This window comes from Paramisgurnus dabryanus, chromosome 17 (genome assembly GCF_030506205.2).
Source record: "Paramisgurnus dabryanus chromosome 17, PD_genome_1.1, whole genome shotgun sequence".
Taxonomy (NCBI): Eukaryota; Metazoa; Chordata; class Actinopteri; order Cypriniformes; family Cobitidae; genus Paramisgurnus; species Paramisgurnus dabryanus.
In genome coordinates this window covers 33120090-33135330 of record NC_133353.1, presented here as the reverse complement: position 1 = coordinate 33135330, position 15241 = coordinate 33120090, and the positions used below count along the sequence as shown (strand labels likewise).

Sequence of the window (15241 nt, the reverse complement as noted above, 5' to 3'; positions counted from 1 at the left end):
TTGTTTCACCTGTGCCTTTAGTTTCTGATCCTAAATAAGATGCATTTCACACCTTTGCTCAGGCACTCTCAGCCTTTTATATAAGGTGTTAATGAGCCACCGTGAAGTGTACAACCCCCCCCCCCCATACACCCACCCAAAAGACATCCACTCACATGCAAGTTTCTCTCCAACACTGAAAGAGTTAAGGGAGTATACACCTGTCCTATCACACACCTGTCTCAGGCTCTCAGCCAATCAGGAAAGAGAAGACAACCTGTCGGGTGAATAAATAGTTGAGGCAATGTAGACACAAATCAAACCACTTCAATCACCAGGATATAAACACACAATCAGACACCAGAGAGAAGATCCCAAACGAAGGATTTTACCTCCATTGCCTGTCACAGGAGTCATGACCAAGGAGATTGAGTAAGTGCGATTGGTTTTTTATCCATTTATATCCAGCTTTGGTTAGGGGTTTTCTGCACAAATCTTATTCTGTTAAATGTAACTTTGCTAAAAATACAATTTTAAAAAATTTCAAAATGTGACGTTTTAGTTGCTAAACATGTTCTCAAGCAATGAGAATAAAGTGTCATTGTGCCGTCTCAGAAACAACATATTTGTACCGTACTGCAGTTTAACCCGTCTAAGCCCTGTCATCTGTTTAAGATGAGTGATGTAAGACCCTCTCTGTATAACCCGGACCCCTACATGAATGTTTAGATATGGATCACAAACACACACAGTCTGTTTTTTGGACATTGACAGTGCCATATAAGTATCATAGGGGCCTGCATATACACAGATGGAAACTCTATCTTTTTGCTAAAGTGTTATGGGTCTTCAGTATGTCAAGTGTGGCAGGTGCCTAGAATTGCATGCTAGCCTTTAAAAAGCATTTGCATTGAGTTTGAGAAACTCAAGCAACTTAAACCTTGGAGTTTGCCGATTCGATTTTAGTTCCTGCAAATTGGACGCGCGGAGATGCTCTGTAAACTTTCACTCGGTGTGGGCACAGGTGCCTAAACAGCTCTGTTTGCATTTAAGCTTACCAAAGCAGACCACCACAGTGCTAATCCTAGTATTCAAAAACAAATCCATCCACTCGCTGTTTGAGGATTCAGCGATCCTCATCAAATCTTGTTTGCGATGCTAAAGTAAAAATTATGTTTTATTCGGTGTGGCTTTGCTTATCAAAAAGTATGAAAATGGACACTGTGGCGGTACCTTTTCAAAAAGTACACTTTTGTAAGGTGCACATTGGTAACCTAAAAGGTACACATTGGCACCTCAAAGGTACATACTGGTTCCTAAAAGGTACATATCTGTACCAAAATGGTACATATTAAGACCTTGTTTTTAAGAGATAGCGTCCCAGTGACAACATTTGTACATATATTTGAAACATAAAGACATATTTTTATCCAGTTTTATGATTTTAAAAGCCTATTTGAGTTGACTATCCATAGGCTAAATGATGATAAACAAGCATGCTTTGCCATTATTCAGATCAATGTGGTTTGGCACATGAAACTACGGTGGCTACGGTGTCTTGCATTGCACTGAAAATCACGTATGCATGGAGCTTTTGTGAATGCTTGATGTTAAATTGTGTTAAAACCAACCTGCTTTATCTTTTAAGGGCTCTCATGGTACAACAGAACGAGAGTTTCAGCTACCAGCGCTATTCAGACAATTACATCATGGACTCTTGGCATTACATGGAAAGCGGCGACCTCAGCACTAAGACGAAAAATGAAGATGCCCTCAACCTCCTGTATGACAGCTGCAAGGTAACATTTATAAGACTTTAACAGAGCATTTTTGTGTTTTTTTGTAATTGTTAGTTCATCATTTGACTTTGTTTGTTTATAGACTCCTAAAGACCAGAAGATGACATCGTGTGCTCGGGAAGGCAGCGTGTACAAAGCCATGGAGAGGTAAGCCTGATTCTTTCAATGCTTTATAACACCGAGAAGAAAGAGAAGCGTGTGTTGAATAAAAGATAAGATTGACATGGGCGACAGGTGGTTTAGGTGTAAAAAGCTATTGTTGCCACATTTCCTTGCGGTGTATCGGAAGGTTGGGTAATTTAGCCTGGGATTATTTGAGGTCAGAGCTGGTTCAACCGTTAATCCTCTTCGCCAACCCATCCCAAAACCGACTGAGTCACTACAGCACCCTTTTGTGCGAGTGAAAAATAGGTGCCTATTGAGCTCGTCGGTCTGTCCGATGTCAAACCCTGACGAGAAACTCAAACAGTGAAAAAAATAAGCATTAGGCTGCAAACAGCTCCCACCCAAAGTGTTTGGCTTTCCTTTTCATGCAAAGAAAGCTCCATAAACAATGCAGAGATTGAGCAAAGCTTTTATTGACTTTAACACTTGTTAAAGAATTGGCATAGACTATATTTGTATTGATTTTTATGGTTTTCGTAGGACCCCGAACAGTTCTCCTCCTGAACTGGCGACGCTGGAGAACGCCCACATCATGAAGCTGCTTTCTGATAACATTTCTATTAGTCACGCAAAGCAAGGCAACGACAGCTACACGGGTGACAGCTATGACAAACAAGCCATCAACAACATCTTCGACTCCATCCTGCTCACAGCATCGCAAAAACCGTGGCAGCCGGACCAACCGTATACGGATCCTAACACTGAGGTTTGCATTGATGCATTCAGCAGATGCTTTTATCCAAAGCGACTTACAAGCTATGCATTTTACAAGCTATACCTTTTGCACTGGTTATGCAATGCTTTACCAATGAGCTATACATGCCAATTTAGTTGCATAGACTGTTTTAAATCTCTAACATCATTAACTTAAAGCTTGCATATGAAACATAGTGTTTCCGTGATAACATTTCTCTCCAATCTTAAACTTCAAAAGCATTTTATAAATGCCTACCACAAGTGCTTTGTCCCCTATAATTAGTTTATGACACATCTGTGTTTTTTTTTTTTTTTTTTACAAAAAAACAGTCTCTCACTTACAACACTTCCTTCGTGGGACAGACCAGCCCTGTATATTCAGATTCCTATTCGAATTCTCCTCCAGAGAGATACAGGTAAGACTGTCAACTTTACTAACCGAGTCAATCATATCTCTCACTAAATCCTTTTCCCAAATGCGCACAAGCTGAAGCTTCAAAACTGTGAATTTATCTTTGACAGAAACGATTTCCAGTTTCTACTCGGTGCCCCGCAAGCGTCCCAGCACAAGACCACGGAAATACCCATGGTGTACCTCAACAAGGGTCAGTTTTACCCCATTACCCTGCAGGGAGTCGACAGCACCGCCGGTGTGCCGTGCAGCAAAGTCAAAGTAAGTGATGTATTCATGAAAACGACAATTGGGATGTTACAACTAGAAACAAAGCATCGAGGGTTAGTTTGAAGTGGCTTTGTTACCTCGGGGATTTTAGTGAATGGTGCTTTAGGACGAACCAAGCAAGCAAATCCTCCCGTTCTCAGCCCCTGCAGATTATAAGACTCTTAACCTTTGGAGATGGTGAAGAAGGTGTGACAGATAGGCCCTTTTGTTCGAAAGCAAAGCATAGTGCTATGGTCCATGACAAAGCAGTGAGTGAGAAAGGGGTATTAGCGTGATGACATGTGACATCACTTGGTAAACGGCGAACATTTGTCCTAGAGGGAGTCAACGCTCTCTAAAATAAAACAAAGGTGACACGTCCTAATAATGCTCTTGTTTTGCTTCCTCTCTTAGACGGTGATCATGGCTGTCTTTGAGAACGACAAGAGTCCTGAGATGCAACTTAAGTACTGGAACCACTGGCACGCTCGACAGCCGACCGTCAAACAGAGGGTCATAGATATTGGTGTGTACCTCACTAAACTTCATTATGTTGTATTCTGTTTATTACTCTAAACCTTAGTAATTGATATAAAACAGACTACACCAATGCTTTAGATTGCACCTGTCCATAAAGTGTCCATAATTTTATAAAAATATCTCAAATATGTTTTATCTAGCCGACTACAAAGAAGTCTTCAGTGGAATAAGCAACGTGGAGGAGGTGGCTTTCAATGCGCTATCCTTCATCTGGAATACAAACGAAGAGGCAAAGGTACGAACACATACATACGCAGATCCACCTGTCACCCGTTTGTGTTAAATGATGGGTTGAAAGGATCATTTAGAGGAGTGTCAGTACGCAGTGGTATCTTCGGTATGTGACCTCCTCCTCAGGCACCTGTCATCGTAGGGAATAAAAAGAGAATAAGAAAGAGAGGGAGGGAGGAAAGCAGGGAAGATGAATAAATGAGGGTAAACTTCAGCATGCCCCTGGGGCAGTGATGGGTGGGACAGCGAAACTCGCAGCAGGTGGAGCAGAAAAAGAAATGAAAGAGAGAACTTTATGGAGAAAGGAAACTTTATTGCTTATTGCTTTACGATTTAATCAAACATATTCCTCTCTTTCGACCTTCCTAAATTGGGTCTCAACTAAGAAGAACAATTGAAGTTATCCAAATATATTGAGTTATTTTATCCATAGATTATTGTTTTTGTTTGGTCTAATCTTGCCATCCTGTCTTCCTCAAAGACACTCCTTTCCTTTAGAAACAAATTGGAGTTATTGAACAATAATTCATTTGCATATGACACATCTAACGTGTCTCATCCCTGACCCTTCCTTCTGTTATGACTTATAGAGAAGTTGTGTACTAGTGGAATAAAGACAGGCCTGAACACGATCCAGCCCATGCATGATTTCACTTGCATTTTTATTTCATCCTGATCAGGAGTTTGTGTGTCTAAAAATGTCTCTCTATGTTTTACAGGTGCACATCGGCATCAATTCTCTGAGCACTGATTTCTCCTCTCAAAAGGGGGTCAAAGGTCTTCCTCTGAATCTGCAGATCGACACTTACGATTACAGCACGGGGAACAACCGTCTCATTCACAGAGCTGTTTGTCAGGTCAAGATCTTCTGCGATAAGGTGAGTCGGGGACTAAGGAGGTCTTACATGGAGAGACAGTCTTAGTAATTTGCATACAAAAAAATTCATCATCAGGGTCCTTGCTCATTTTGGGCTTTATCAAAACAAAGCCTAATCTTGATTCACCACCGTTAACTAATTTCCTATAAAAGCGTCATACACGCATCTTTCCATCTCTCTTTCGATGACTCTCGACCTTGCCCTGTCTGGATCTTCTGATTCCCACTGACCTCTTTGTTTAGTAGATCAGATAAATGGCAGCACATCTTTCTATCTCGCTCATCGCCTGCAAGGCTGTTTGTTTTTATGGCGTTCATAGGCATTAGCTGTTTTGACAGTGTTTGGGGGAAATGCCTGATGGGATGGAGTGATTTAACACTCGTCGGACAGGTTTAGCAGCGGCAGGTGAACTGAGTGCATTTCTGTGGTTTTTCAAGATGAATCCGATACATTTTTCTCTACACAGCTGGCACCAAATCTTACAGAGTTGTTTACGGGATCATAAATTATAGCATGTTTACATACTAGTTGGCAGTACTGTGAAAGTATTGGTTCCAAAGAAGCGTTCAAGCTTAATGATTAAGAAGTTTTGCTGTTGATTCGCATCAGATTCTAAGTGCTCCAATGTTGTTGAATGTTGCAGGGTGCAGAGAGGAAGATGAGAGATGAGGAGAGGAAGAGATCCAAGAGGAGAACCAAGAATGTCGCAGACTCTAGTAACAATGGTGAGTGCCAACATTTACGCAGTTGTAACACCCAATACACAACACCCTACGACAAACGCATTAGACATCTCTTAGTGTCCTCTTGCAAACAATTTAATTTCCTAAGAACAACATTTCGTCTTTAGTTCAAATGAGCATTAAAGGTGCAGTGTGTAGATTTTAGCGGCATCTAGTGGTGAGATTGCGAATTGAAACCAACGGCTCAGTCCACAGCTCACCCCTCCCTTTCGAAACACATAGAGAAGCTACGGTAGCTGACAAACATGTCATTGTCTAAAAAATGCACTCTGCAGAAGTTTGTCCATTTAGGGCTACTGTAGAAACATGGTGGAACAAAATGGCGACTTCCATGTAAAGGACCCCACAGTGTATGTAGATAAAAAGGTTTCATTTTAAGGTAATAAAAACAATACAGTTCATTATATAAGGTCTTTATATATCACTGATAATATAGTTAGTATATTATATTGCATTTCTGACAAGAGATCCTCCTAAAAGTTACACAGTGCACCTTTAATACATTTTCAAATTCATATTTTTAATTGTGTAAATATTTAGTACAAATACGAATTTTTCCACAAGTAAAAATTTTATCCATGCAGTTTTGCAGGGTGCAACTTTTTTCTTTTGAATATGATCGCAATGTTTGCATTTATGTAGATTATGCATGTGTTTATCCTCATTTTCATGCATTCATATAAAATCCCTCTTTGCTCTCCATAGGTTGTAAACAAGCCCTGGTCTCCAGTTCGGTTGGAAAGGACTGCACATATTTTAAGACTCTAGACGATCACGTCACACAACCTGTTTTATTTATCCCCGAGATGCACTTCAGCAACATGCAGCGCTGCGGTCTGGTACGTCCTCCTCTTTATCTTTCTCTCTCACACACACACACTCATCCCTGCATCCCAGGATATGCGGCTTACCGCAACATTGTTGAGTCATGTTCACCAACACCCCGAGAGCCGAAAGTACAGGAAAAGTGTGGGAAAAAATGTAGTGGGAAAAAGGTGGGCTTGAAAAAAAGAAAGAGAGAAAGTGATCTCGAGATCAGACATGCTAACTGGTGCGCTGCTGAGTTTGACAAACGAAACTCACTTGAGGAGGGGACGACCTCGATGACTGACGGCGGGATTAACCCGTGGGATCTTGAACACACACGCAAACACACGCGCTATTATTCTTATGTTGCTGTTGAAGGGACGCGTTTCGGCCATGTTTACACTTTGTAAGAGAGGGAGGGATGGATGCTGTCGAGACAGGCCTTTTTCCCACAGTTCGCCGTGTGTGCGTTTCACACCTGTTAGATTTCATAACATTACTGGATGGAGGTGGCTTGGCATTGCTACACATAAGCACAGTACCCAATGGGAGGGGGGGGAAGTTTAGAAAAGATAACGTCACCATGGTAACACACAGTTATCTTCTGCATGATGCAATGATGCAAAATGTTGATCTTACTTTTTTTGTGATTTTCCAGGTGCCCCCTGTTAACCTAGAAGAGAGCGACCGAAACTTAATGAAACGCATCAACTGCTACGGCGATAGCGGCGATCAGAGCAGCTCTCCGCCGAGCAAACAGCCGCGTCGAGATGAGCAACAACAAAGAGGTATGATCAATTTTGTAAGGTGCTACAGTGGTTTATCTTGTTTTGACCGAGACTCATGGTTGAGTATTTTAATAAAAAATCTTCGTCTTTCCAGTTCTGCTGTATGTCAGACGAGAAACCGAGGAAGTGTTCGATGCCCTCATGCTAAACACGCCAACCCTCAAGGGCCTGAGAGAAGCGGTTAGTTTAGATTTCTTATTCCGTTACACATATTTGTGAAGATCTCACCTTTTTGAGAAGGATCATAACTAAGACTTGACTCATGTCCCTTCTGCTTTCTCAGATTTCAGAAAAGTATGGCTTGCAAGAAGACACCATTGGGAAAATCTTCAAGAAATGCAAAAGAGGGTGAGTAACACAATTATCTCTGTGGCAGTGTGTGAAATTTCTTACAGTGTTTTTGTGGCCATCGGTGTCAATTGGGTGTTCGGTCATGTTGAGTAGTTTTGGTCTTGAACGTTTGTGGCACTACAAAGTTGAGAGACCCTATCTTTAAAAAGTCTCATAATCTAATAATGAGATTTGCGGCATCAAAGATTGATTTTTACATTGATTTCAATCTTAAGGGGGTTGCACACCGAACGCGCAGCTCAGCGTCGCGCTGTTCTAAAAAAACAGAACACATTGTTTTCATTGAGTGTCCGTCTGTCCGCTTTGACTCGGTCGGGACACTGCTCAAATCCCTGTGGCGCCACTCACATAGTTTAACATTAAATTACATCATATTTGGCCCAAATCATTAGCGATTAACATTGGCGGCTAACGTATATTTTGCTTTTTGAAGTAGACGCTATCTGACTAAGCTCGCGCTATTTAATATGCACTACCGGTGTACGAAAACCTCAGAGTTGTCCTAGATGCGACTCAACGCTGCGCATCCAGTGTGCGACCCCCTTAACTTAATCGATATAAAAAATATCAAGGTTATATTATCACAGAGTTTCCTTTACATTATGTAAGATGGTTTTATGTAGAAAACATAAATAAATAAATGACTTGGGTGGGTTTGCAGAGGCAGAATCAAATAAACGTAAGTTTCAGTTTATGCTCAATAACAGCGATCTTTGCTGAAGTCACATACCGAGAAATGTCCTCTTTCATCAAGACGAACGACTGTTAAACCCTTTTCTTATAATCTGAGCTCCATCTCAACAAGTTGCCTGGAAGAAAAGTCGACAGACCGGGTAGACAGGAGATCTGTAGTGTTTGGAATGTGATGATTGCTGCTCCCCTTTAAAAACAGGGTGAATAAAAAGGCGAACAAAAGGAGGAAGACAGGAAGATTTCGACACGGGTTGAGTCATCTGATTGTACTGCGCTCTATGTTATTTGCGGTTTATAAAGGTCAGAGATGAACAGCAAAAGATCAGGATAGTGATAGGAAGGCAGCATTGGCGTCTGTTTGTGTAAGAGACACTACGTGCGATTCAATGAGGCCTGGATCTGAAAGATCAACTTATCTTTTTGGTTGGTGATCATCCATGACTTTGTGTAGACGTTTGCGTTCACCTATTAACTCGTCTGTATCGGAATATGTGTGGGTATAACCATTTGCCTGGTTAACTTGGGTCAATGCATTGTGAATTGTAGAGTCAGTCGACGAATGGGCGATAATTTTTCTAAACATTACACATGGATTCGTTGCCAGTTCCTCATAAATTTGGAAAAGCGTCTAAGAAATGCAATTTAAAAGCTCATAATTGTCATGCTTAAACAGACGATCCGTCACACACCCGCTGGAGCATTAAAGGGACATCTCTGACCTAAATAGATTTTAAGAAAAATAACGTGTCCGGCGCTCTATTATCTTAATCGCCCTAGCCTTGAGCTGTGTAACTCGGAGCTTAACTTTCCTCAGGCCGTTAGATGATGATATGGCTGAAGGATAGGAACAGGTTAAGCCGCATTCTCTCTCTCTCTTTCTGCCTTTCGGCCCAATCTTCAATCGTACTCCCTTCACCCTGAGGGCTGGGAGAGTTGGCACAGCCTCGCTGTTAGTCTGTCACAGACACGCAAATACCGTCTTTGTTAGTTACAAGTGTTGTGCCGATTTGCGTTAGTCATGAGGTTTAAATGTATTAGATAAGGATTGTTTTTTTAAGGATCTAAATCAGGGTCTGCCCTTGAGGAAGAAATAATTAATGGTTGCGAAGGAATGCATGAGGTTTCTCCCAGTGATTTATACATGCGCATGAGCAAATTAAATCTCGCAATGACCTCAATTGATAAAACTTTCTTTCTCGTTCCTCAGGATCTTTGTGAACATGGATGACAACATCATCGAGCATTACAGCAACCACTCGGCCTTCCTCATCGAGATTTCCGAAGTCATTGTCAACCACTTCCAGGTCACACTTATGGAGTTATAAACGGCATCGGACCCTTCTGGCAGCTTCTCCGTCTGCCCTTCAATAAAAAAGCACAAGCAACTCGGAGCCAGATTCGTGCCGTCGCCATGGAAACGAATGAACTCCCGTTTCATCATTTTCAGATGTACCGATATTCATGTTGTACATACCAGTTACCTCTTTTATACTTTTTTATTAAATATTTTATCTACAATTATTTTATAACGTGAGCAATTATGATCAACAAGGTAAATTGTCTGTAAATATAAATTGTACATAGACAAAAAATATCATAATGTTGTGTGTTGACTTGATTTTAAAGCCATATGTTATTATTTCAATGATAAACTTGCCTTTGTTATGCTGCCTCTGCTGCTTACGATAGGCGCATCATTTCTAAAAGACGATGTGAGGCGGTTGTATCGCTTAATGCTCTGATGGTGGTTTGCATGTTTTTTTGTTTTTTATCTTGACGCGTGTTACTTCAATAGACTTCCAGTCAGGGTGCTGTAACTTTCAGCCTGCTAGTTTCACATCTGAAACGCTCCACACAACCGAGAGCCTTTCAGACTTATAAGTCGCACATTTCCACCCTTAAAGGGCTGCATATCTGTCAGTGTTTTGCTTGCCAGGATATACAGTAAAAAATTGCCTCCACACATTTCGAATCTGTGTGGCTATAACGGTTGCGGGGACGACCGGCCCCTTTTCACTTCGACATTAAGGACGTTCAGACAAATAAACCACTGCTTAGGAGCTTGCCCAAACATCAGATTAATGGTGACTTCAGTTTGTGGATTTCGCTTCACAAAACTTGTACATTTCAAATGCTTTGTATTGCTGTCATTCAATATTGATATACTAAAGCTGTGTTTTCCTTTTTTTACTGCCTCTGCTTTTAAAAGGCAAATAAAATCAAAACTTCAAAATATATTGTGTGTGTTTAAAGTTGCATGAACCACTGAAATATTCATCATGACAATCACTCTCGTGTGTCTCTGTGCCCTAGGCTCTGTAAAAAAAAAACGTCAATGGTTTTTAGACAATTAGAAAACTAATGAAAGTTTATTGGTTTTTGTGTGTCTTGTGATGAAACATGCATATGACAATGAGTCATGAGACAGACAAGAACAAATGAGAATCGACGTTTGCTATGCTGATGCTTATTTTTAGCTGGATATATATTACAAAATAGAAATGAATAGTATGGTTCCAACACGCGATAAACGCAAAAAAAATAGTTACCACCAAAATCCTTATTGTATTTGGTCAGTATTAAAAAGTAAATTCTTAATATTACGCAAAATCCGATTTCCGCCGTGTTATTCTGTCATCTTTTCTCGCTTTTTCCAAACCACAACAAACATCATTCCTCCTTTTCTGCAGAATGCAACGAATCCGCTTAACCAATCACAGCGCACCATTTCACGCATTGTAAACAATAATGGTGGCGTGCTTTGCATACACACGGAATCCTAGTTTTCCTCATCTACTTTGTACTTTGTGATAAACCAACAAACAAAAACAAAATAATACTTTTGATGGCATTAATAAACCTGTGTTGGTTTTCTGTGACGGGGAATAAATGTAAGCCATCAAAATCGAATAATTTACGTGAGATGCACTCGTGCGAAGGAAAAATCCCGGCTGTTGCTTGTTCTCACACAACAGCATCAAGCTTCTATCATGCTAACACATTGACCCCAGGGGATTTTATGAAAAACTTTCCATTATTTTACGTGAAGTCAACGAAAATCGAGCAGGACCAAACATTTTACAGCTGATCGCTGTCTAAAAAGTTCAGCGATGACGCCCCCCGAGCAATGACAGTGTTCTTAATATGACAAACTAGTCAACTAAATGAATATAACATGACAAAGATAAATGCATATTTATATATTGATTCAATAGATTTATAGAATTTTGAAAAAAAAAATCCCTTGTCATGAATTTATTGCATTTTGCGAAAAAAAAATTATCAATTTTTATAATAAATCAAAAAAAAATTTTTTTTATGTTATTTTAATAACCTAAAGATGCTATGTGAATGTTTGTAACAGAAAATTGTGGTTTTCATCATGTCACTTTCTTGGTATAAAAAACATATTTTTACCCAAATTAGTCAAAATGGATATATTGTGTTTTGAAACCAAACTCTTCAAATATTATTTCTCTCACAAATGTATTGTTTCCCTTTAGATAAATTTATTAACCTACTGTATACTTTAATGATGGATGTATGTGCTTTTTGGAGCTCTGCAGAGCCCCACATAGAAGATATCATGACTGCATTTTAATATACAATTGCTAGTTTTTCAACAAGCAATAGCTGCCATTTCATCATCTAGGTTAACTATAGACCCACTATAGTCTGGCTATGGTTTAACCCACTTTTAGCCAAAATAATCTTGTTGTTAAAATAACTAAGCAATGTCAACAGTGATTACAAGGTGTTTGGTCGTATTTATTTATTTTACTTTATTTATCTTTGGGCTATGGTTAGACTTTATGAAATTTTCACTGACAGCCCAAATTTTACCCTAGATGTCTGAGCTGTGTTTGGACGGTTATTTTAAAAGCAAAATTGTATGCATTGGGTTATTTTTCGTTAGATTTGCAACATTACTAAATAAGCTACAATTAATAAACGTTTTCTCTCACAAATATATCACTTCGCTGCAGAAGAAATTTATAAACCTACTGGAGTCATTAAGATTAGTTTAATGATGGATGGATGTGCTTTCTGAAGCTTCACCGTGTTGACCCCCCATGAAAAATAAGAAAATATGGCATTATGTGGTATAATCAAAAAATATTTGATTTATTTAGCCATGTTCATGTAAACGATTTCCTCTTTTTTTCTTGTCAATGAACACATGTCTTTTTCGTGTACGTATTTTTATTGTTTTTATTTTATTTTTCGTGTCATTTTATGTATTGTTTTTTTTTCAATTTTCTCCTGGGGTTGGAACGACTTTGTGTTACATTTCAGACATCCTAACCCAAACCACAAATGTAACCCCAACCCCAAGTGACAATGGTAAAAAAAACTAACTCTGACACAAAAAACAAAGTTGTGCTCGGGGACACAAAAATCAATATATAGAAATTTGTGCTGAGTGACACAAAAAAGACACGCATGCTCATTGACACGAAAAAAAAATGTATCCATGAACATGAATAAATAAATCAAATATTTTGTGACTATACCACGAAATGCTGTGAGACAGGGTTGGAAAAAGAACATGATAGCATTTTAACATACAGTTATTAGTTTGTGATAAACTGAAGAAAAGAAATCATGTACATTCTGGGATAGCATGGGAGTGAATTTTCATATTTGGGCGAACTGTCCCTAGAGGTGACCCTTAAACCATCCCCATGTCTTCCTTAAACCCTAACCTTAAACCATGTGTCTATTGTGCATCCCACTTAACCCCTATTAAGTACGATGCACAATGCCATTGGAGACTGATGTTCCTTAATCCTTGTTATGGACTCCAAAGACGTAGGAAGCACATATTAGCTTTCCGTTTCTTGTGTGTCATTCGTGTGAATGTCTCGAAAGCCCATGTACGTCATCTCACACATTCGAGCAGAAATAAATGTGTGCGTTTGTGAACGGCCATGACTAATACATCCGAGTTTGTCCCTTTAAATTCACCTCTCTCCTTCCATCGCCATTTCTATCTTTCAATGCCTCAGTTTTGATCCTCCGGTTGCCTCGAGCAAGCAGACTGCATATTGCAGTCAGCACACGTCTGGCTCGCTGTTTGTGCTGTGGTGTGTGTGCCTGTTTTAAAGGAGGACAGGGGTGCACATACACAGGACTAAAACGCATTGGGGAGAGAGAGGACGGGCATGCATCAAGATTAACAGAGAAACCAAGTGTATAATTGCTCCTCTGTCTGCATCTCATTCTTCATCTGTGGATAGAGGAGATCTGCAGAAAGGTAAGTGGATTATGGTGGATGTTGTGAGTTAATGATGGAGGAAATGAGTGTATTAGCACTTGACGAGCACAAAACAGAATCATCAGAGCAGGTGCATTCGGCTTTCGTCTTCTTATGATGCTTTCTTTAACATTATCTAGTTTTCCAAGCATGTTTTCGTTTTGATTTGCTGCAGCTCACCCTGTTGATCTTTACATTTACTGTATGCATCTGGCAGACGCTTTCATCCAAGCAACTTGGAGTAGACTCAAGGTATACTTTTTTATCAGTATGCATGCTTTCTGGGATTCGAACTCGTAACCTTTGCATTGGTAATAACCATATGTTTCATTTTGGGGTTCATGTCCTGAGGACATTAACCAGCTGTGCATTACAGGTGCATAAGTTGGAACATAATAAGCAGCATAAACCAGCATGAGGATTTACTGTATGCTGTTTTTTCAGCCACCTCACCTGAAATATTTAATCTGTTTACACATCCGTGTTAAAAACACAACGCAAATGCCCTCCCTCATACTGTCGTGCTGTTTTTTCCGGATATTTCATAACTAGCGCAGAGTGAAAACAGGTGTCAGGTGCTTTCGGTTGCATTTGTAACTGAAGGAAGGAATGTAAGTGGCTACATTATGTTTGGTGTGGCCGTGTCTGTTGTGTTTTTATTACTGAATGTGCTCTTTATTTGTTTGTTTTTTGTGTTGCCACGAAACAAAAGTGACTGGAACAGGAAAAAGGCTAAAAATTAATGTGATGATAGACGCAAATTTGCTCTAATACAGATGTGGCCTTTAAAAATGCGCGTCTCTGAAAGCAGAATGCCGCGGAGACTTCCGAAATTCTGCGAGATCCCGCAGAAGGGTGATTCGGTGGGGGACGCAGGAAATAAAAAACCTGTAGAGGGCAGTCGTGTTTCAAGTAGGGCATACTGACGACAATGTGTGCTCGACTTTATGCTTTAAGCATACTATATGATATTGAAGTAACATGACAGGGATTCTCGGTGCGCTGGCAGTACTTTGATGTCACATGCAAGCTTTTTGACACGAAGTTTTCTTTTGCCAGTTACATAAACAGTCAAATATTCTTCATAAAAATCTGACTTAAACGCGGATCATTCGTCTTTTTTTGTGTACACTTACAGTAGAAGAGACGTGATGATAACGGAGTCTTATAACAAAATAATTCGCGAAGACCTTTGAAGAAACCGAGAGCATTTGCGCAATATCATTAACTAGTTTATCTAATTATATAGTTCATTTTTGCATCTGAACGTTTTTAATAGCCTGAACAAGGTTGTAATGAGCTTTTCTGCATTACTGTACTTTTTATATTATCATGTTTTCCTTTACATGGTATGAAACTCGATATAAAGTGTGCAATGATGTTGAATACATTTGTATAATGTGTTATATTTTGTAGTAAGTAAATAAAATCATGTTGTAAGTGCAAATATTCAATTCGAGGAGTTTCTGAGGTGTTTGTCATCGGCAAAAGGCGCAGTTTCTCTGTTGCTGATTAAAACCCGTTGGCTATATGGGATTTTTTTTAAATTAACATTTGTTCTACTTATTATTTTTTTTTTTTTGCCTACATTTACTCAAATAATATCAATGTAAAAATAGTAAGTAAATCATAGTTCAAGTTAGGCGTAAAACG

The 15241-nt window shown here is 39.5% G+C and overlaps 2 protein-coding genes across 3 annotated transcripts in view; both read left to right on the top strand.

The window, feature by feature from the left end:
- Positions 1-301: 301 nt before the first annotated feature.
- On the top strand, positions 302-10566 carry grhl3 (grainyhead-like transcription factor 3). Its single transcript, XM_065288243.2, has 15 exons — positions 302-411; positions 1628-1778; positions 1861-1925; positions 2424-2649; positions 2970-3055; positions 3162-3312; positions 3715-3826; positions 3981-4075; positions 4791-4949; positions 5593-5674; positions 6398-6531; positions 7158-7287; positions 7382-7467; positions 7571-7635; positions 9539-10566. Exons 1-15 carry the CDS (start codon positions 395-397, stop codon positions 9654-9656), a joined length of 1677 nt encoding a protein of 558 aa, XP_065144315.1. The 5' UTR covers positions 302-394; the 3' UTR covers positions 9657-10566.
- Positions 10567-13038: 2472 nt separating this feature from the next.
- cldn23l (claudin 23-like) overlaps positions 13039-15241 on the top strand; it is a 14172-nt gene continuing 11969 nt past the window's right edge. The window contains exons 1-2 of one of the 2 annotated variants that reach the window (XM_065288780.2): positions 13039-13588; positions 13764-13840. The gene's annotated coding sequence lies outside the window, so the exon portion shown is untranslated. The remainder of the gene's footprint in view (positions 13589-13763; positions 13841-15241) is intronic. The other variant, XM_065288779.2, reaches the window with a different exon arrangement.